Here is a 23,555-nt window from a genome sequence, read left to right on the forward strand (position 1 = left end):
CACATGCGTCCTCTGTGTCATAACTATTCGCTTACGGCACTGAGCGCCTTACAGAACTCTTGTGAACAATTTCACTTCTTTGCCACCATTTCTTATATACCCCCCCTCTTACACTCCCGTCATTGTGACGTACTATCGGCATCATCTGGTGGCTTCCTGAAATTTGCATATCATTCTTGCAGATGTGTGTGATAATTCTACAGGTGAAATTTTTACTTTAGATTTCGATTTCCGTGTGATTCTGAATTATCCTTAATTTATGGACATGAGTGTAATTTATATGGGCCCATAATTAATTTCAAAACATCCTAAATTATATGGATTGATGAAATTGGATAATATAAGGCAATACGGAGACATTAATTTTTATTTTCGCACTTGAAAAGATATAAATAAAAAGTTGAAATTAGTTAATGCATAGAAATCCACCTCAAAAGTGGGTCCGGCAAATTACTTTATATTTAATTTTCTGGGCTTTGTATTTCTAAGCGAACTCAATATATATATATATATATATATTTGGAAAATAAAAAATTCAATTAAATTTCTAAAATCATTGAAGTGGTGGAAAACACCACTAAATTTCCGCATTTCTACGGTAAAATCGACAATTTTAACATTGATCTCTATGCTCTATGGGGATCATCTAGTGCAGTGATTCCCAACGTGAGCGTTAACGTCCCCTGGGGGTGGGGGTGAGCGATGTAATGTTCCAGGGGGCGGTAGAAGCTACAGGTATAGTATAGGATTCTATGGCGATGGAACAAAAAAGGTTGGGAAAATATGATCTAGTGTTTGTCCCTCAGAGTGATGATGATTGTGACGTCCATTCGAAAAGCCTCATTAGATTTGTTCTAATACAGTAAAAATATTTTTAAAGAAAGTTTATTTTTATTTATTTATTTATTTATTTATTTTTTTATATATATATATATATATATATATATATATATTGGGGGGGGGGGATGGGAATGAAGCAATTCGGGTGACCGGTGTCAACACGTTCTGCTTTGGAAGGTGTTAGCAGTGTTCAGAAGCAGACGATGACGTCATGTAAAAGAAAATAATCCCAAAAAATCGTAAAACAACAACAACTACGAACTTTATCCATCTTGAGGTTGGTTTTGGTTACAGTCGACTATGTTTACCGGACGGGTATTGCGTTGCGATCGTGCTCTCACTGATTTTGATCGTTTAAGGACCCTTAAATTGGTCATCAAAGGATATAATCAGGATCCCATCTTGGTGTGCATTCTCTGACTCCTTGGACAGATTCCTACGTTGGCAAGTTCACATTCAATTACAGGTAAGTACGTTGTGTGGTTTCAACGTATTCCCGAGCCCGACTTAAGCCGGGTTTTCCTAGGAATAGGTTTTTTGCGCCGTGTGAACCGAATTAGACCATTTCGTGTCGGGAGAAAAGTGTTACATAATTACGCTACGCGTTTGTGTTTTCCTAGCGTGGCGCATCAGGGCGGCTATATTATAGTATATGGCATTGGCATCAGCTACTCTGTTGTCTGCATGATCCGGTTTGAAGGGAAGGGAAAGAAAACACACAAAAGTGAAGAGAATATCGGCAAAACCGAGGCGCACGACGCATTTGACTCCTTCAGAAGCAGTCCGCCAATCACGCCCGACGTAAAGCGCTGTCGTCAGGCGTATTGCGCTCTGTAGGAAAACAGTCATACTGTTTTTTTATTGGTGAGTGGACGGCGTGTCGCGCTGAGTGAATCACGTTACGCGCGGCGCAGGCAACCTGCTCCTAGGAAAACCCGGCACGAAGTGAAAGAAAACACACAAGAGTGAAGAGAACATCGGCAAAACGCGCGGCGCACGACGCGCAAGACGTCACGAAAGGCGGAGCTTTTGGCGAAACCGAATTTTGCCAAATAACTCGCTAAGCGCTTTTTAGTTGACGCTAGAAAAATTAATAAAATAATTATGTAAATAATGATATAATATAATTGATACAATGTAATTACGGATACATAAATTTTGTAGTTGTGAAATAACGGATAAATGGGTAATTTTGCTCAGTACTTACTTTTGAGCATGATTGAAAGGGAAACCATAAGCATCACTTCTTGCTCTTCTGACATTGTGTTACATGTAAATACAGTCTAGTTGAGTTATAACAGGGCCCCTAGGTGATCCGAGAAGTGTATGTTATAAGCGAGGCGTTGAAATTAGCTTACGTAGCAATAGCATATATGCATTATTGAGATTGTCGTGGACAAAATAAGCTTATGCAGCACATAATTGAAATGTAATATAGCATGAATATAGTTTTTGATTGATATCTGAAAATTTATTGGAAAATGCAAGATATACAATGACGTGCAGACATTTTTGGAAATGCTAATGATTTTGTTTTTTTAGATTTATGCTAACGGTTTTCCCTTTTGAAGTTGACAGAAGTGTACAATTTAAAAATTCAGAAAAAATAGCCCTACTAATGTTTATGAAATTTATATACACATCACCAATGAATAATACACTCGAATTAGCATAGCTTTTCAACAGTGGGTGAGTGGATTTACAACAATTGCTCTTTTATCACCATCCAAAATGTGATCACAACCTAATTAAAAGTAAAAATTCAATAATTCAAAAAGCATAGACAATGCAGTTTTGCACAGAAAGACAGATTTTTTTTTTTTTTTTTTTTTTTAAATGCCAAAATTTTTATCGCTAAAATAGTTACATTTATCCTTGAAATATGGTGCAGAAGTTAAGAAAATGTTCAGTGCCATCTGTTGATGAGAAATGTAGCTATTCTGGTAATGTTAAAATTATTGAAAAAAAAATGTCTTAATGTATGCCAGCATACAATAAATAATGTACAAAAAAAGTCTGTTTTTGACTATTATCTAAGGTTTTTTTTTTTAGTATGTTATACCCGGATTATTTTCTTGCCAAGAAAATAATCCAACTAAAGCTAGAAAAGTAAGATTTGTTTATACTCAAGGGGGACAGCGTAAGTCCTAGAAATTCCCCCTTTAGATATGATTATGTGATTATATTATCCCCCTTAAGATAAAAGAGCTTTCGTTGTTAGCCTCAATTACCCTAATAAGTGCGAGTAGCAACCCCTTAAAGGAGAGTCACTTGGATTTGGTGGGGGTCTCAAGGAAATGTACGTGTTGTGGACGTGAAGTTTGTTTCTGTGTAATGCTTGTTATACAGTGTGATTTGCCGTCAATGTTTCTAACTATGAGTGAAGTGAATAATTGTACCATTTTGGGCCTGTTGCTCTCTGTGGTGAGACTTTTTTAATGGGGAGATCTGCCTGCATTTGCCAAGTTCAGCCAACCACCACTGTGGCGACGCTGGGGTTTGAACCCAGGTTCTTGCAATGCAAGTCCATCACTATGACCACCCAACCATCACAGTGGCTGGAAGATTATATTATAGCTGTTCCTGTTTTTTTATTATAGAGAATATTTTTTTCCATCTGGAGAGGCTAATGTATTGAAATACAATCGCCTCCACATCTGTGATTGGGTAATTTCTGTACCAATAAATTGAAATCATTACCATTTCTACCCGACTCCCGTGTTAAAAAAAAGAAAGAAAGAACATGTCAGTTTATCATTTATGGAGGCCACGATAAATTTAAATAAGGCCAGGCTCGGGCGTTTGGAAAAGATATAGTATAATCTCTTTTGGTTAGAGATTCGTTTTATTTAATTGGGGAAACTCCAGAAAGTATGACGAGAAGTTGCAAAATTGAAACAGAATCATGATTTCGGATGCCTTTCTTGACAAAAAAACATTGCCAAAGCAGTTCATTTTCCATAAGTGTGGGTCAGGGCTAACATGTCTGCTTCTTTTCATGGCGAAATTGTCAACCTTGACAGCCAAATCGGTATTTGCTAGTTTTGGCAACTGCTATAATTAACCACATTTTTCTTTTATTCAATTTCTTATTGTCATTTTCTGCATTTCCAGCATATCTCAATTGATTATCTCATTTTCCCGCCGATTATACTTATTCATATAATAAATTCCAGTTTTCATGTAATTTGTGTGTTTTTTGTCGGCTATCCTGAACAGTCCACCACAAAAGTGGCGATTGTTTAGTGCTAAAACAGTCGTCAAGTTGACGCTGACCACGATTATAGAAAATTAACCATCAATACATTGCCAGAAAATGGGATAACAATATGGCTCTAAAAAAATGACAATAAAAAATGAGCAAAAACAATTTTTAGACTAAATAAAGGATCAAGATTAAGAATATAGTATCCTAGACGAGATAAGGAATTAAAAATAATAAAAAATGTTCGGCCAAAAATCGTCGTTTTAAACAATATAAAGGTCAGGGCAAAAAAAAGCCCTGGGTTCAATAAAAAACACAACTGCAAGATTAAAATTATAACAGCCAGTATGCAAAAAACTAGTTAAAATTGAAATATGGAATGTGTTCAGCCTGTGAGAATCCATATGTAATCCTAAAAACAAATTCAAAATGAGATGTTCAGGAAACGTATAACGAACAAAAAAAAAACCTATGAAAATGTGGGTATTAACAGACTTGATAAATTCAAATGCTGCAGTAAAGCCTATTACTTACAAGCAAATTTCTAAAAGGGATAGCACATTCAGACGATAACCAATAGCAAAAAAAAAATTGCAACCCACAAATAATAATAATAACCCAGCAGAAGGGAAAACATGAAATGGCCAAACATCACCGACCTGGAAGAAAAGCGCCATCAGGCTAGAAAGGCAATTGCTAAAGAAATAAGGGTTAATGCCATAACTGTTCTCAGGCATTTTATGGCAGATTGAGATGAAAAAAAAAAAATTCTCCCTTGTGAAATATCTGTATTAATAGCTCCTCCTGGTGGAAGACAGCGATTTGGGCAGTTTCAGTGGAAACGGAAACCCTTCACAATTGGCTACAAGGCTACAACCAATCACATCCTTTGAATTAATTGATTAAAAATTGGTTATTTATTAAAGTCAATGGTTACAGAGATAATTTGGGACAACCTTTATAATTGTTGAGAAAATGAAAGTATGTTTGCATAGCCTACTTAGAATGTTTGTGATAATAGCTTTCTCTCAGTTGAACAACTGTGTTCACTCTCTTACATGGGGTGGGTCTATGGGAGGGAGCAGTGATCACCACCCCCTCCTAGCACAATATGATAATTCATGAAATTTTCTGAACTTCTATATGATAATATTGCAACAACAAATTCAAGAAAACTTAGTGTAAAAAATGGGTAAAATTGGGACATTTTTCAGAAAAGTTGGGATGGAGAAGAAGAAAAAAAAGAAAAACAAGGATATCACGTGAAACATGAGACAAAATGCAGGACGTATGGTTACTACATGCTGAAACCAGTTGCTTAGCGATTTGTAAAATCACCCCTCCTAACAGCTGCCCCTGATGCTACGGGAAGCATTTTGGCAGAAAATTAAACAGCACTCCAAACTAAGATATTAAATTATAAATTATCGAAAAGTTGTTTGTAAAAGTTGAAAATCCATTGTTTGTCAGAAATGATAAAGTTTTGATTTGAAGTAGTTAAATATTCGTAAAAAATAAACTTTTCTATGTGCCGTTTTGAAAAAATCATGAAAAACCATAAAAACGAAAGAAAAAGAAAATATCAATTCCTTAAAACTGTCCTTTTTTCAGTATACGTGTAAGAAATGAGTTGGTTTCATTATTTTAAGGGGTAAAAACAGCAGAAATACTTTTTTTTTCAGCGATACTTGTGTTTGTAACAGAGTGAACAAAATCTATGGCTTTCAATCCTGATGTGAGGGTTGGGTTTTTGATGTGACAAGCATCAAAAACTGGTTTAAACCATCAAAAACCTTCAAAAACCTAAATGAATGCTTTTGAGTATTTCGAGCACAATAGGTATATAACATGATGAGAAACTTACTTTTTTGCATATCATAATGTTCTATTTTTAAATGCTAATTTATGACAATAATTGAAACAAAATTATTTTTTTTTGCAGTTTTGAATTTTTCGACATGCAAAGAATCTAAAACAGATAATTGCTAATTTTTTTGGTTCATTTTATCTAAACTCCTACTGATTACCTGTGTTCAATATACTAAGCGAAATAGAGCCGCTTATTCAAAATGTGTGTGATAGGAAATCAGGGTTAGATTTTTTACTTCAGAAGCTAACTCAGTATTAAAACAGTCAAAAACTTATTGTCGATGTTGTCAAATAGATTTTTTTTAACGTGATAGATGTGTTAAATAACAAAAAACATATTTTTATGTAGGGTCATTCCATGTCAAATCACCCAGCCATGACACCCATAGTCTCAGATTTCAATGATTTTTTTTTATTTGTTGCATTCCTTATTAACCGTGTGAAATATTATTTGCATATCTCTAAAACTTTTTGAGAAAAAAAATGTTGAAATTTATCAAAAACTGATGCAGATGACTTTCCCGAGGCTCAATTTTTAAGTGGCATTGTTTGAGAAAATAAATCATAACTTTTTCAATTTTCAATATATTCAAGTGAAATTTTCAAGTGAGTGTTCACAAAAGCATACAGAATATGAATAAAAATAATTCATACACTTACGTTTGAAATTTACATGCAAAAGAATTATGTAAACTTTGTTTTTGTGGAATTTTTCGTTAGAAAAAATACAATTTTTCAAACATATTTTCAGACCAGAGGCACAGCATTTACCAAAACAAACTTTTATTTTGACACATTACATTAACATTTCTAATTATTTCATGAATTCATTTAATCCTAGAATTTTAAAATTTATTAATTGTTTTGAATTATTGCATTAACTACTTATGAAACTCAATTTAATGAATACTGTAATAAATGTATAAGTGTACATGAAAAATAAAATAACGCTTCATGTTTAGTAATAATGAAATAAATTTCTTTTTACTAAGCATGAATCATTATATTAAGTCAAAATGTACAAATATAATTAATGTAGTCATATAAGTACAATTGTGTTTTTTTACTCAAATGTACATATTAACTGTCAAAATAATGTTTACTTTTCTAGTCTTCTTAATATATTAATAGGATTAAATTTTAAAAAAATTGAAAATTCATGCTGTACATCCAAAAAAAAAATGTTTAAAAAATTGTGTTAAAAATAAAAAAAATAATAAAAAAATTAAATTTAAATGACTTTTTCCCTCTAAGGTTTACATTTTTTCTATTCATAATCTGCATTTTTTTGTGAGCATTTTAGTGGAAATTTTATTTGTATATATTGAAAATCTGCAAAGTTATGATATATTTTCACGAATAATATTGCTTGAATGGGGGTTAGCCTAAGAGACGTCATTCGTGAGGTTAGAAAACAATTTTTTTCTCAAATAGTTTTTGAGATATGTACATGAAACTTATGTACATGCATGGTCAACAAGCATGGTACACTATCTACCAATAAGTATTTGGACACCTGTGATAGAAAAGAAAAACTAACTTTATTCAAAATCAAAAGTTGGTAGAGCCTCCACGAGAGGCAATTACAGCGTGAACCCTCCGGGGCATACTTTCCACAAGTCCTTGTGTGACGGCTAGTAGTATTTTCTTCCACTCGGCTTGGAGAAGACATGTCAGTTCCTTCACCGATTTTGGACGGGTAGGGCACCCCTTAATTCGGCGATCCAACTCGTCCCAGAGGTTCTCGATAGGGTTCAGGTCTGGGCTCTGGGCAGTCCAGTCCATTCGATGAACCCCATTGGCACCATACCAAGCCTTGCTTAACCTCGCAGTATGACAGCTGGCATTGTCGTCCTGGAAGTAACAGGGGTCCACCCCGTAAAACTGCCACAACGTAGGAAGCACATTGTCATTCAAAATAGTGCAGTAGGCATCGACGTTGAGCTTACCATGAATGGGGACCAAGGGTCCCAGTACATACCAGGAGAAACACCCCCAGACCATAATTCCACCTCCGCCGAACTTGACTGTTGGCACAATGCATTCTGGCAGGAGACCTTCTCCAGGCAGACGCCAGACCCAGACCCTGCCATCCAAACGGTAGAGGGTGAACCTTGATTCGTCGCTCCAAAGAACTCGTTTCCACTGATCTACGGTCCAATTTCGATGTGCTTTGCACCACATTAACTGAGAAACGCGGCTGGACATTGTGATCAAAGGCTTATGGGCAGCAGCAAGACCATGAAAACCAATCAGATGTGCTTCCTTACGGATGGTATTCATTGAAACAATACTCCTGGATGCCTGTTGAAACTCCTCGTGGATGAGGGCCATCGGTTGGGTGCGGTTCTTCCGAATTTCTCTGGGCAGCACCCGTCAGTCTCTATCTCCCAGTTTCGTTGGTCTGCCGACTCGGGGCAAATTCCGACAATCACAGCTCACCTTCCACTTCTTAATCACATAGGCCACTGTCGATTTTGGTACTTCAGCTTGCTAGATATGTCCCTTAAAGATCGGTCATTTTTGTGATACCCGATAATTATACCTTTCTCGAAATCAGAGAGCTCCGAACTGCGTGCCATCTTGCATGCGACTAATGCCGATGTTGTTTCTTACATGATATATACCAGCGGAGGGTGTGACGTATCTCAGGACCGCAGATATCGTCATTTGCATAGGTGTCCAAATGCTTATTGGTAGATAGTGTAGAAGCAATAAATAAAAAATAATAATTGGAATCTGGGATGAGGGGTTGCATTTCAGTATCTAGTTGAATGATTTGAAATCGGAACGATCCAGTCTTATTTCGATGAATTTTGTGTTGCAAGCCAGAATAAACATATTAATGGTCAAAAAACCATTATTTTTTTTCTCCAGTATTTTACTTCATATATTTAGGAGAAATTTAAAATAAAAGTTGTTTTGGTAAATGCTGTGCCTCTGGTCTAAAAATACGTTTGAAAAATTGTATTTTTTGTAACGAAAAATTCCACAAAAACAAAGTTTACATAATTTTTTTGCATGTAAATTTCAAATGTAAGGGTATGAATTATTTTTATTCATATTCTGTATGTTTTTGTGAACACTTTATTGAAAATTTCACTTGAATATATTGAAAATTGAAAAAGTTATGATTTATTTTCTCAAACAATGCCGCTTAAAAATTGAGCCTCGGAAAAGTCATCTGCATCAGTTTTTGATAAATTTCAACATTTTTTTTCTCAAAAGGTTTTAGAGATATGCAAATAATATTTCACACGGTTAATAAGGATGGTAAATGCAACAAATAAAAAAAAAATCATTGAAATCTGAGACTATGGCTGTCATTTTGGCATTTTGCCGGGTGATTTGAAATGGAATGACCCTGTAGTTTAAAGTGCTTTATATTTTGAATTATAATTACTGAGTTTAGAATATCTATTTCGGTATTTCACATTTTCTTACCTGCCCAAAATTTTATTCCATAGTAAAAATTCTTGCGCAACATCTGTCAACTCACCAATTTAACTCATTTATTTTCACCTAAAAATGTCTTAGTTTAGGTTGTGTAAAGCCCGAGTTTTAAAGAGTATTTTAAATCAATGCAGAGCTGGCAGAACTTGATACCCAAAGCATTGTTTTGCACATTTAAAATACAGCTTCAACTGGAAAACCGTTGCATTATGAATGCTCGCAAATATACCATATCATAGTCAAACTTAGCCATTCTTATTTTAGCACTATGGATAAATTATAGGTGTTTCTCTTAAGCATCATATACAAGCCAGCACTTCCCAATTAAAAAAATATTTCACTCCTACAATTCAGTATGTGTTTTGATATTGCTAGATATATTCTAATGTTATGCACACAATAAGGGTATTGTTTTAAGTTTCCTCTGTTATTATCTAGATAATTTAATAATAACAGAAATTAACATTACATACATGGCGTAAAAGAACTTTTTAAACTACTGTCTGTCATGAAAAGAGTACAGTATATGGTTTATATCAATACACGTATACTGTATAAGCAGTGGGAGAAATTTTGGAAGGTTGAGAATACATCATCATGAATTGAATAATACCAAATAGTTCCATAGTTTTTCTTTCAGCTTTTATGTTATGCTATATTCAAATTGCATATTTTACGTGGTGGGGGGGGGGGGAATATATTGTTCAAAATAATTCTGTAGAGAGTAGAAAACTATTTTATAATCATATTAAATATTTATTCTTTGCATAACATAGCAACTTCAAAAATTTCATGAAATTGATGCATATATTTTCAATGGGGATTTTTATATTGGAAAGCAATATTTTTGAGGTTTTTGGTGTGACAGTTTAAACCATCAAAAACTATCATTAGTCAAAAGCCTGCCAACCCTGCCTGATACCCCCTCCAAAAAAATACAGTAAAGCCTGTCTTTAACAGAATCGCAAGGGACCCATATTATATTTCATTGAACATAGGTTCCCACTTAATAAAGGTTCAATTGACATAATGAGTGCAAAATTATGTAACTATCTCGTATGTTATTGAAATATACTAAAAATAAATTATATATATATATAATTGAAAATAAAGTAAATAATTCAGCCAAGCTTATAAATGTATAATTTATTTTATATATTTATAAGGTTTATATTTATTTTATTTATAATGGCCTTCCAGCCATTTACATAAAATAATGTACATTTTCTCTTTAGTTACTAAACATTTATCACTTGATATGATACGTTACTTGTTCAAAATACATATTTACTTTAACGTTATAGTATGTACAATGTATGTTACATACATTAATTATTTGCATTGCTGAATAGTGAATGAAAAATTTAAAACGGTACTATAAATAACTAATTAGAAAACTAAATTTTCATTTTTTTCCAGTAGCAAATATGAGTTTTTCATATGCAGTTCACACCCTTTGTTTGCCTTTCAGAAAACAGTTTTGCTGCAAAAATCATTCTGAATATCACTGAGTCATTATGCTGTAAAGCAGAGTCCTGCAGTTCTTTCAAGGTTTTGTCAGCATTTATACACGAAAACTTCACCATACAATATTCTTCTTCCGAAATGATGACATTCATCTCATGTTCATCCTCTTCTTTCTGACTTTCTATGAGAGTGATGAATATCTGTCGTATCAGGTTCATTCTGTATGTAGGCCTACATTGTCGTCTATGTTTATGTAAAAGTTATATATTACAATTTTTCATCAATCATTTCAACTTTTTTTATGAAAAAATAATAATTTAGGCTAATTTGTCCACTTTGTTATGCCTCCCAAAAACTCAAACAACAACAACAAATTAAGAGGGTTAGAAGTTCCAAGTTAAATTTAATAAGTTATCTATTCAATTTAAACCCTTCACATCTTTCCCCATCATGTTATTTTATCAGTTAAATACAAAAGTTAATTATTAAAGATCGTCAAAATCACTGCCAGGCACAGATCCAGGGAGATGTGTCATAAGGGGCATTTTAGTACTCGTATAGGCCGTTATATGACAATATATTCTGTATTTTATAAGACTGAACCCCCATTTCTTTTTCTATATTACTTATACTATTTCCATGGTAGTACTCCTCCAGCTCCCCAGTCAATTTCTTCTGGATCACTAATGCAGTGGCGGCTCATGATCGGATATTTCGTTGGGGGGGGGGGGCAGATTTACAAAACTATACCGCCACCTATCGGTGATGATATGTAGTCAAGTACATGCAGGACTGTAACTAGGATTTTTGCCGTCCTGGCAAACATGATTTTGCCAGGACGATGATTTTGCCACCCCCATCAATTTAAAATTTGATCATTTTCTATAATGGTGTTATTTGTTTCCCTCCTAAAACCTTACCGTCTCCCCCTAAATTTTTCCGCCCGGGGCAATCGCCTTCTCTGCCCCCCTGTAGTTCTGGCCCTGAGTGCATGTACTATATTAACAATTAGTAAAGTATCGCACTGCATCGAAAACTTTTACTTCTGTTTATCAAATTACTTTTCAAGTTATCTGTGTATCTATTTGCAATACAAAAATAGTAATGTTCTATCAAGGCAACATTTACGTAAATAGTTTGCACAGTGAGCTTAAGCAATGTCTTAATAATATTGAAAATCATCATCAAAGTTTAGCAGTTGCCATCAGCAATGTTTCTTGCAAATTGTGAAAATTTATACTCTTCTTCCAATATCAGAAGTCTGGACCCAGACAAAATTTGGGTCTGTTTTCCGGACCTTTCGCAGAATTACAAATCTGAAAAACAGACCTTCACAAAATAAAAATTAATGAAACCATAAATTTGGAATTTCATTTCTTTTGTGTAGATTAACCAGATTATTTTGCTTCCCACAAAATTACTTATTTTTCACAAAATTAATTATTCTTTTCACAAAAATAAGTGAAATTTTCACGAAAACAGGACCCTACAAAAAGGGTCTGGACAGACGCCTGAATAATATACTCTAATTTAAAACGTATATATATTTCTATGATAAAGTTATAAAATATATATATTTTTTATTCTCTGTTGTAGAATATATAACAGATTTAAAAGAAAGTAGATGGTAGCGTGAGTATTCGCAGCACTTTTTCAGCGCACCCAAAGTGAGCATAATAGCTTGCACTAACCATCCCCCTTTCTTACTCCTCTGGTTTTTATACTACCAAAGGGTATCTCATACAGTGTGTAGTGGAAAGCGGCCAAAGAAGAAAGAAAAATACAAAGCTCTCTCCATGGAAAGCATTGCTGAACCTTGACCATATTATCCGTATTTTACTGGCCTTTTTTTCATCAATGCTTCTAAAAGTTTTTCTTTTCTAATTTATTGAATTCACTTCAAAAATTAAAAAAAGCAATTAAATGGTATTGAGTCTGCATCAAATCCATTTAAAAAATTCAATTACTGACTTATAATTTTCAGGGGGAGGCGTGTGCCTCCTTCAAGAGCCACCCCTGCACTAATGTGAGAGGCATAAACGTGAGATTTATACCAACAAATTATTCTATTCAATTTCAACAAAAAAATTTTAAGTAAAAGAAAAATCATCCTGATGATACAATATACAAGTCCTGTGTCCACTTTGACCAAATTTTGAAAATTTTACCAGACCAAAATTCAAACTATGAGGGAAAGGGCATATGTTTTTTGAATTTCCTCACGGAGTGGGCATTTTTCAAAGGTTATAGAGGAGTCTCTGGGTCACCTATCATATATTGTATATAATTTTTGAGAGAATAAAAGTGTATTCACACAGCTTATTTAGAATATTTGAGAATAGGTAAGCTGTGCCCCCCCCCCCGATGCCTTCAGCATCCACCCCCATACACCTCCTCCAATGAACCTAAGTACTCATCACATCTTCTTTAATTCATCAAGCAAAATGTTCCTCAGGCACTGCAAATGCCTGCAAAATAGTCATTCAATTGCCAGTTTCCCACTCTCATTTCGATAAGCAATGCACCACCACCACATACAGCACAATACACTGTGCACCACCACAATAATGCAATGCACTGCAATACCTATGTGATGCACCATGATAAGCAATACAGCACAATAAGTAATGCACCACTATATACAGTACATCACAACACGCAAAGCACAATCATCGGCAATAAAGCACAGTAATCAATGCACCACTATATGCAGTGCACCATGATGAGAAATACAGCACAAAATGCGGTGTGCTGTCATCAGCAACACAGCACTATAAGCAAAGTGCCACTATATGAAATGCACCACCATTGGCAAATATAGCACAATAAATAGTGAGTGCACCCATGATAAGGAATGCACCACAATATGCAAAGTACCATAATATGCAAAGCACTTCATTACAATAAGCAATACAGCATGCCATGCCTTACAACACGTAATGCCTTTCAATATGCAATGCATTTCAATCAGTAATGCACTACTATTTACTGTGCACCACACAATAGAACACAATATGCAATAAGAACTGCATTACAATAAGCAATAAAATATGCAATGCATTACAATAAGCAATACAGTATGTGATGCATTACAATCAGCAATGCACCACCTTTTTATCTCCATTTTCTAGGTAAAACTATCTCAGCAAAAATACTTTTTTGCCAGCAAAATGCCCAACCCTGTTACTTTTATTCCCATTTTTCATGTATGGTTTGTGAGGCGGGTGTTTTGAACAGTATGGTAAATACCATGTGTTTTATTGTATTGACCTTGCCAACCTTGATTGTAATAGATTTACACTTTGTGATGATGATGATACTTTTTCTTTTGCAGATAATCAAAGACTCCCATCATAACCTGCAAGATAAAACAGCAGAGGCCCTATAACTTTTAGAGTATGGGCGAATAATCTGCGAGATTGCATAACGAAGATCATGTGAATGAAGACATAATCTGTTTCGTAGGTGCTGGAACCTAGGGGCTGAGGCCATTTTAGCCCCCCAATAAATTTTGGGGGAGGGTGCCCCTCCCCCAATAATTTCTGAAAAAGCAATGCAATGCACCCTCCCTCTCTTGCGTACGCACTTGAGTCCCATACGTACTGGATGACCAGCAACTTTCAGCTCCCACCTTTTTTTCATATCTGTGCCTCTGACCAGTTTTATATCGATTTAGACTCAATTTATAGCTTCAATTTCAAACTGAAGAATACTCACACAAGTGTCAGTGCTGCAGAAGAATGTTGATGAAAAGGAATGATTTTGACTAGTATCAATAAAAATATCACACTGAAATTTTCACACTGCAGAAAATACACATCAGTGTGATAACTCTGGTAAAACATTTTAAAAAAGAAGCAGTTTTTAAATCTACAGAGAAAAACAAGCTACATCTGTCAAAGAACGTTTCACCATATCAACACCTTAAGCAAGCACACAAAAATTCAAAATGATGACGTGCCACATGAGTGTGAATTTTGTGGAAAGAATTATTTTTTGCAAAAAATTTTAATATACACAAAAATTTCCACATGTGAGAGAAGCCATACAATTATGATGAAAATTTTTTTGACATCAGTGATTTGAACTGATCTAAGAGAGTCCACACACAGGAGAAGCTGTACAATTGTGAATTTCGTGGTAAAATATATTTTTGAGATGGCAATTTAGATAACAAAACATCATTCATACAAGTTGATATTCAGTGATATAAAATTTCTGATGTACTAAAGATTTTACCAATACAATACAGTCCACACTGGGGAGAAGTCAGACGAGCGTGAAATCTATGGTAAAACATTTGCTCTTGTAGGTAATTTAAACATTTAAATTTCGTGATATTTGTAGTCAAACTTTTTTAGCCGCAGGGATTTGAATATGCACAAAAAAGTCCGAATGAAAGAGAAACCACACGAGTGTGATATCTGTCACAAAACATTTTCTCAAAGTAGCAGTTTAAACACTCACATAAAATTTCACACAGGAGAGAAACCACTTGAATGTGATGTCTGTGGTAACACATTTTCTCAAATAAGCAATTCAAACATACACAAAAGAGTTCACACTGGAGAAAAGCCACACGAATGTGAAATCTGTGGTAAAACATTTTCTCAAGTAGGCACATTAAAGTTGTGCAACAAGCTCCATATTGGAGAGAAGCCACATGAATGTGATATCTGTGGTAAAAAATTTACCCATGCAGGTGGATTAAAATCACACAAAACAGTCCATACCGGAGAGAAGCCACATGAGTGTGAAGTTTGTGGAAAAACATTTTCCCAAGTAGGCGTTTTAAAGTTACACAACAGGGCCCATAGTGGAGAGAAGCTACAGGAATGTGATATCTGCGGTAAAACATTCTCTCGAGTAAGTGCTTTAAATGTACACAAGAGAGTCCACACGGGAGAAAAGCCACATGAGTGTGATATCTGTAGTAAAAAGTTTTCTCGACTTCACCATTTAAAATTGCACCACAGGGTTCACACGGGAGAGAAGCCATACGAGTGTGAAATCTGTCGTAAGACATTTTCTCGACTTGACCATTTAAAATTGCACCACATGGTTCACACTGGAGAGAAGCTACATGAGTGTGACATCTGCCATAAAACATTTTCTCAAAGTGGCAGTTTAAAAAGTCACAAAAGAGTCCATACTGGAGAGAAGCCGCATGAATGTGATGTCTGTGGTAAAACATTCTCTCGAGTAGGTGATTTAAACATACACAAAAGAGTTCACACGGGAGAAAAGCCACACAAATGTGAAATCTGTGGCAAAACATTTTCTCGAGTACGCAAATTAAAGTTGCACAACAGGGTCCATACTGGAGACAAGCCACATGAGTGTAAAATCTGTGGCAAAACGTTCTCTCAAGTAGGCAAATTAAAGCTGCACAACAGGGTCCATACTGGAGAGAAGCCACATGAGTGTATAGTCTGTGGTAAAACATTCTCTCGAATGGGGGATTTAAACATACACAAAAGAGTTCACACGGGAGAAAAGCCACATGAATGTGAAATCTGTGGTAAAACATTTTCTCAAGTAAGTAAATTAAAGTTGCACAAACGGGTCCATACTGGAGAGAAGCCGCATGAATGTGATATCTGTGGCAAAAAATTTACCTATGCAGGTGGATTAAAATCACACAAAACAGTCCATACCGGAGAGAAGCCATATGAATGTGAAGTCTGTGGTAAAACATTTTCCCAAGTAGGCGTTTTAAAATTGCACAACAGGGTCCATAGTGGAGAGAAGCTACAGGAATGTGATATCTGCGGTAAAACATTCTCCCGAATAAGTGCTTTAAACGTACACAATAGAGTCCATACGGGAGAAAAGCCACATGAGTGTGATATCTGTAGTAAAAAGTTTTCTCGGCTTCATCATTTAAAATTGCACCACAGGATTCACACGGGAGAGAAGCCATATGAGTGTGAAATCTGTCATAAGACATTTTCTCGACTTGACCATTTAAACTTGCACCACATGGTTCACACTGGAGAGAAGCCACATGGGTGTGACATCTGCCATAAAACATTTTCTCAAAGTGGCAGTTTAAAAAGTCACAAAAGAGTCCATACTGGAGAGAAGCCGCATGAATGTGATATCTGTGGTAAAAAAATTTTTCAAGCTGGTACTTTAAACAAGCATGAAAGCGTCCGCACAGGAGAGAAGCCACATGAGTGCGAAATCTGTCTTAAAACATTTACTCAACTTGGCCATTTAAAATTACACTACAGGCTCAATACTGGAGAGAAGCCACATGAGTGTGATATCTGTCATAAAACATTTTCTCAAAGTGGCAGTGTAAAATGTCACAAAATAGTCCACTCAGGGTAGAAACCACACGAATGTGATGTCTGTGGTAAAACATTCTCTCGAATGGGTGATTTAAACATACACAAAAGAGTTCACACGGGAGAAAAGCCACATGAATGTGAAATCTGTGGTAAAACATTTACCTATGCAGGTGGATTAAAATCACACGAAACAGTCCATACCGGAGAGAAGCCATATGAATGTGAAGTCTGTGGTGAAACATTTTCCCAAGTAGGCGTTTTAAAATTACGCAACAGGGTCCATAGTGGAGAGAAGCTACAGGAATGTGATATCTGCGGTAAAACATTCTCCCGAATAAGTGCTTTAAACGTACACAATAGAGTCCATACGGGAGAAAAGCCACATGAGTGTGATATCTGTAGTAAAAAGTTTTCTCGGCTTCATCATTTAAAATTGCACCACATGGTTCACACTGGAGAGAAGCCACATGGGTGTGACATCTGCCATAAAACATTTTCTCAAAGTGGCAGTTTAAAAAGTCACAAAAGAGTCCATACTGGAGAGAAGCCGCATGAATGTGATATCTGTGGTAAAAAAATTTTTCAAGCTGGTACTTTAAACAAGCATGAAAGCGTCCGCACAGGAGAGAAGCCACATGAGTGCGAAATCTGTCTTAAAACATTTACTCAACTTGGCCATTTAAAATTACACTACAGGCTCAATACTGGAGAGAAGCCACATGAGTGTGATATCTGTCATAAAACATTTTCTCAAAGTGGCAGTGTAAAATGTCACAAAATAGTCCACTCAGGGTAGAAACCACACGAATGTGATGTCTGTGGTAAAACATTCTCTCGAATGGGTGATTTAAACATACACAAAAGAGTTCACACGGGAGAAAAGCCACATGAATGTGAAATCTGTGGTAAAACATTTACCTATGCAGGTGGATTAAAATCACACGAAACAGTCCATACCGGAGAGAAGCCATATGAATGTGAAGTCTGTGGTGAAACATTTTCCCAAGTAGGCGTTTTAAAATTACGCAACAGGGTCCATAGTGGAGAGAAGCTACAGGAATGTGATATCTGCGGTAAAACATTCTCCCGAATAAGTGCTTTAAACGTACACAATAGAGTCCATACGGGAGAAAAGCCACATGAGTGTGATATCTGTAGTAAAAAGTTTTCTCGGCTTCATCATTTAAAATTGCACCACATGGTTCACACTGGAGAGAAGCCACATGGGTGTGACATCTGCCATAAAACATTTTCTCAAAGTGGCAGTTTAAAAAGTCACAAAAGAGTCCATACTGGAGAGAAGCCGCATGAATGTGATATCTGTGGTAAAAAAATTTTTCAAGCTGGTACTTTAAACAAGCATGAAAGCGTCCGCACAGGAGAGAAGCCACATGAGTGCGAAATCTGTCTTAAAACATTTACTCAACTTGGCCATTTAAAATTACACTACAGGCTCAATACTGGAGAGAAGCCACATGAGTGTGATATCTGTCATAAAACATTTTCTCAAAGTGGCAGTGTAAAATGTCACAAAATAGTCCACTCAGGGTAGAAACCACACGAATGTGATGTCTGTGGTAAAACATTCTCTCGAATGGGTGATTTAAACATACACAAAAGAGTTCACACGGGAGAAAAGCCACATGAATGTGAAATCTGTGGTAAAACATTTACCTATGCAGGTGGATTAAAATCACACGAAACAGTCCATACCGGAGAGAAGCCATATGAATGTGAAGTCTGTGGTGAAACATTTTCCCAAGTAGGCGTTTTAAAATTACACAACAGGGTCCATAGTGGAGAGAAGCTGCAGGAATGTGATATCTGCGGTAAAACATTCTCTCGAGTAAGTGCTTTAAACGTACACAAGAGAGTCCACACGGGAGAAAAGCCACATAAGTGTGATATCTGTAGTAAAAAGTTTTCTCGACTTCACCATTTAAAATTGCACCACAGGGTTCACACGGGAGAGAAGCCACATGAGTGTGACATCTGCCATAAAACATTTTCTCAAAATGGCAGTTTAAAAAGTCACAAAAGAGTCCATACTGGAGAGAAGCCGAATGAATGTGATATCTGTGGTAAAAATGTTCATTTTCTCAAGCAGACACTTTAAACAAACACAAAAGAGTCCACACGAGTATCAAATCTGTTGTAAAACATTTACTCAACTTGGCCATTTAAAATTACACTACAGGCTTCATACTGGAGAGAAGCCACATGAGTGTGATATCTGTCATGAAACATTTTCTCAAAGTGGCAGTGTAAAAAGTCACAAAATAGTCCACTCAGGAGAGAATCCACACGAATGTGAAATCTGCGGTAAAACATTCTCTCGAGTAGGTGAGTTAAAACCGCACAACAGGGTTCATAGTAGAGAGAGGCCACACTAGTGTAATATCTGCCATAAAACATTTTCTTGCGTTCAAAGTTTAAACCAACAGAAAATAGTACACACCAGGATGAAGCCACATGAATGATTTTTGTTACCAGAAGTTTTCAACTAGTTCTTATCTGAAGAAGCACAAGTTGATTCATTCTGTAAGGAGTTCAAAAGAAAATAGTTTCAAGCAAATTAGTTAGCCTGAGAATATATGTTACCCAAGGTTTGACAAATCCTGGGTTGCCATGGAGACCAAAGAGTTGGTATCGGTGTCCAAATTTTCCTTTGTTTTTTTTTTAATTCAAGTCCGAGAAGGATGGATATTTTTGACTTTAGAGTTTGAAACATTATTTCTAAAAATCTATTCATTTTGTCTCATTATATACAAAGTTTTAATATAATATTCTGCTATACATCGTTAAGGTTATGAACGAAAATCTACAGCTAACATACGTCTGTGTCTAATTACAGTGTTTTATACACGATATGATAAAGAGAATTAAAAAAAAAAAATTAACACGTACGAGTACATGAACAGATTTTGGGTGCAACTTTAAAGTGTGAAAATAACAAAACATTTATCGTAGAATTTTTTGCAGTCATGTTTCGAATATTAATTTTACTTAAAATTGTACCTAAAAATGACATAGATAGCCCAAAATTTTTAATCGTTTTCACCGTTTTGAGACACTCTCTATCAAAAAATATTTATTGGAGTACACTACCATCTGATAAAAAAGGTAGTTGGATATTTGCAGAATGTTAACGGAGATAGTTGTGTGTGTGTTTTTTTTTTAATGTATTTTCCAGATGATTGTTGTTCTTTTTTTGTATTTGAGTATACAGTAGCGCTGAAGTCTTTTGACAACAATAAATTTGTCCACAAATTTCGTATTTGAATTTTTTTTTAATGAAATCTATTCTATGAAACACACAATCTCATTTACAAACTATTTTATTCAAAAAAATTGCTACGTAAAATCAGAACGCAAAATTCAATCACTCGTGTGGAGGCAGGGATACGCCAAACGGTTCTCTTGCTACAAGGTACGCCAAAGTTCCGACTCCTTGCGCCTGAGGTTTACAGCGCAACCCCCTGAATGAATGAGCACCAGAACTTTGCCACTGGACTTTATCCCGTTGCCGTGATCTTTTGCAGCCCGGCTTCGTGGCGAGTCCGGAACACTTTATTTTAAGTCAAAAAAGAAGAAAAAAGTAACACACAAAAATTTTTACAACATATTTTCCCCGGACAATTGTCTACTGTCTCGATTAACAAATTTTATGGTGATTACAGACGAGAGGAGTTGGAGAAAAGTTCCGGGGTTTCGTGAAAGAAAGTAAATGCACATATATTAGAATGAAGGAGCATTTTAAAAGCAATTGGGGGGGGGGGGGGCATGCCATCCCATCCGTTATCTAAAACTTGTCATATTATACACAGGATACAAGAAAAAAAGAAATGATCTTATTGTGAAACATAAAATATCCATCGGAGCGAGTCATCTCGCTTAACACCTTATTGGTGAGCAAATGGGTTTGATAACTTGCGGACTACAAGCTAGCATCAGTTTTATTGGGTTGAGTTCACTCGCTCCGGTGGATTTAATGAAAATATACAAAATAGAAGTATTGTGTGGGGGAGTATATACAATTAGGGATCACCCGTGCCATCTCGCTTAGCACTTTATTAGGTGAGAAACAAGAATACGACAATATGAGCAGGACCGTATTTATGTTTTTTCCGCCTATGGGCTATACAAATTTTGCTGCCCCCCTTCCATTTCAGTCTAACTTTTTAACCCCTCCCATACCATTACTAATCTATATATATAAAATTGATTTTCTGTCTGTGTGTGTGTGTGTGTTTCTCTATACAAATCTACAATTTTAGATCGATCGTCGCCAAATTTTGAATATATACCAAATGGGACCCGACTTAAACGATAGGCTACTTTAAAATTTCGTCAGAGCAGGGCAAATGCCCCAAATGGGCAAAAAACTGTCGGGCAACACTGGTTTTTGGGCCTCAACAATCACTTTCGGAACGTTTACTTTGGTTACCGTGGCTCCCTAGCAATGCGTTTTAGACGTGTTTATGCCTTTACAACGGTTTGTCGCTTCTTTAATCCTGTTAGTATATGTATAATAGTTTATGCCTTTATAATGGTTTGCCACATTTTCAATATACTCTCAGTAATGAGGCTTTTTGAATAGACGTCATAATCATCATCAGCATCGCTTTGAGAGTCAGGAAAAGGGTGATCCTCATAGAAATCAGTGCTAAAATTGTCGATTTTACTGTAGAAATGCGGAAATTAGTGGGATTTTCCGCCCCCATCAATAATTTTAAAAATTGTATTGAATTCTCGATTTTTGAAATATTCAGTTCGCTTAGAGATATACGAAGCCCAGGAGATTAAATATGAAGTAATTAGAGAAACCTATACTTTTGAGTTGGATATTCGAGCAATATCATTGATTTCATTTATATCTTCTCAAGTATGAAAATGAATGCTTCCATATTGTCTCTTTCGATATTTATTTGCATAAATTCATGTGGGTTAGGATATTTTAAAATTAGTTATGAGCCCGTGAAAAGTGCATCGAAAAAATTCCACAGCTTTAACTAAGGAGTTTTGGAAGCTGGAACAGACAGATGGATAACTTGAAGTTCGGGGGGGGGGGGGAGGAATCGAAATACCTAGCGCCCCTTAAAAAAAGAAAAATATATATTCATTTCTATGTTTCTGTGTAAATCTATATTTGTTTATTTCATGAATCGCGCAGGTCGCCATATTGGTTAACTTGGACACGGTTTGTACGTCCCTCAAGAAAAAGAGAGGGAGATATCACGTGATCCAAAAAAGCCTCATTGAAGAAAACCCAGGCAGCGCCGGGTATTATAGCTAGTAGAGTATATTTTTTAACAATTACAACTGTCACGTTCGGCAAAATTTTATCAAAAAGGATTTTTCTCTGTGTATGTAATAATATCCACAGAGAAAGAAGTAAACGAAAAACTAATATTGTTTAGATCAGCGGTTCTCAGCCGGTGCTCCGCGGAGCTTTTAGGGCTCCGTGTGAACTCCCAAGGGGCTCCACGGCAGCTCGAGCAAAATACAAAAAACAGTAAATTCGGAAAAAATAATTATAAGTATTTTTGAACAATAATATTAAATCAGTAACATCTTCTGTTAGAGATCCACAAGAAAGTCACAGAACATCATGAACTGGAGAAAGAATGGAAGAAAGGTTCCACAAAACATCCATGGATGAAACAATTCCAAAAACATTAGGTAGAAGTATTAGGATTTCTTATTAAGCTCGCTTTTGATGCTTATTCAGTTAGTTTACTAGTACGGTTTCTCTCTCACCAGGCCACGCACCCTCTTGTTTTTTACCTGTTTAATGTATTTTTTGCGTACCTTCATATATATATTTTTGCAAATGGTTATATTCTCCTTTTCTGCATATACAATTTCACCTTGCTTCATTTCGTACATGCAATAATTTTCTACCTCGCATATGTTTTTTTTAATATTGTTTGAATCAATGCCAGCACAAAGTGTCATTATCCCCATTGTGCATAATTTTTGATTACAACACGCCCTGTAAACTTCTGCTAGATTTCTTGCTATGATTTTTTTTTTTAAGTTTTACGTCTCCGCCCTCCCTGTTTTGCACATGTTATGCAATGTTTGCTCCATTTTCTTCTCTAGTATATCATATCATTAATATTCAAATCAATGGGACTTATAACTCAACTGGCCACACCAGGGGAGTAGCCAGAAATTTCATTCGGGGGGGGGGGGGGAACCAAAGTGACAGAACAATGGATTTGGCCATCTTTTTCCGGTCATTTTCTCACATTTCGGGGGGGGGGGGGGGGAACCAGACCCTCAAGTCCCCCCCCCCCCCTCGCTACGCCCTTGGGCCACACTCCTTGTGGTATGGAACTTATATAGCAGTGGTGAGTGAATCTGGTTTTTGTTTTGTTCTACTTGCTACCGATGGTGAATCATGAAAATAGTTTTTTGTT

At 35.8% G+C, this 23,555-nt stretch overlaps 1 protein-coding gene across 1 annotated transcript; it reads left to right on the forward strand.

Annotated features, from left to right (window-relative positions):
- Positions 1-1,060: 1,060 nt before the first annotated feature.
- LOC149068489 (uncharacterized) lies at positions 1,061-17,973 on the forward strand. Its single transcript, XM_089251550.1, has 2 exons — positions 1,061-1,306; positions 14,169-17,973. Exon 2 carries the CDS (start codon positions 15,212-15,214, stop codon positions 17,168-17,170), a length of 1,959 nt encoding a protein of 652 aa, XP_089107676.1. The 5' UTR covers positions 1,061-1,306; positions 14,169-15,211; the 3' UTR covers positions 17,171-17,973.
- Positions 17,974-23,555: the final 5,582 nt, after the last annotated feature.

The sequence above is a fragment of the Pholcus phalangioides genome, unplaced genomic scaffold, assembly GCF_987345545.1.
Source record: "Pholcus phalangioides strain wild (caught in Gottingen) unplaced genomic scaffold, Ppha-v1.0 ptg000027l_1, whole genome shotgun sequence".
Classification (NCBI taxonomy): domain Eukaryota; kingdom Metazoa; phylum Arthropoda; class Arachnida; order Araneae; family Pholcidae; genus Pholcus; species Pholcus phalangioides.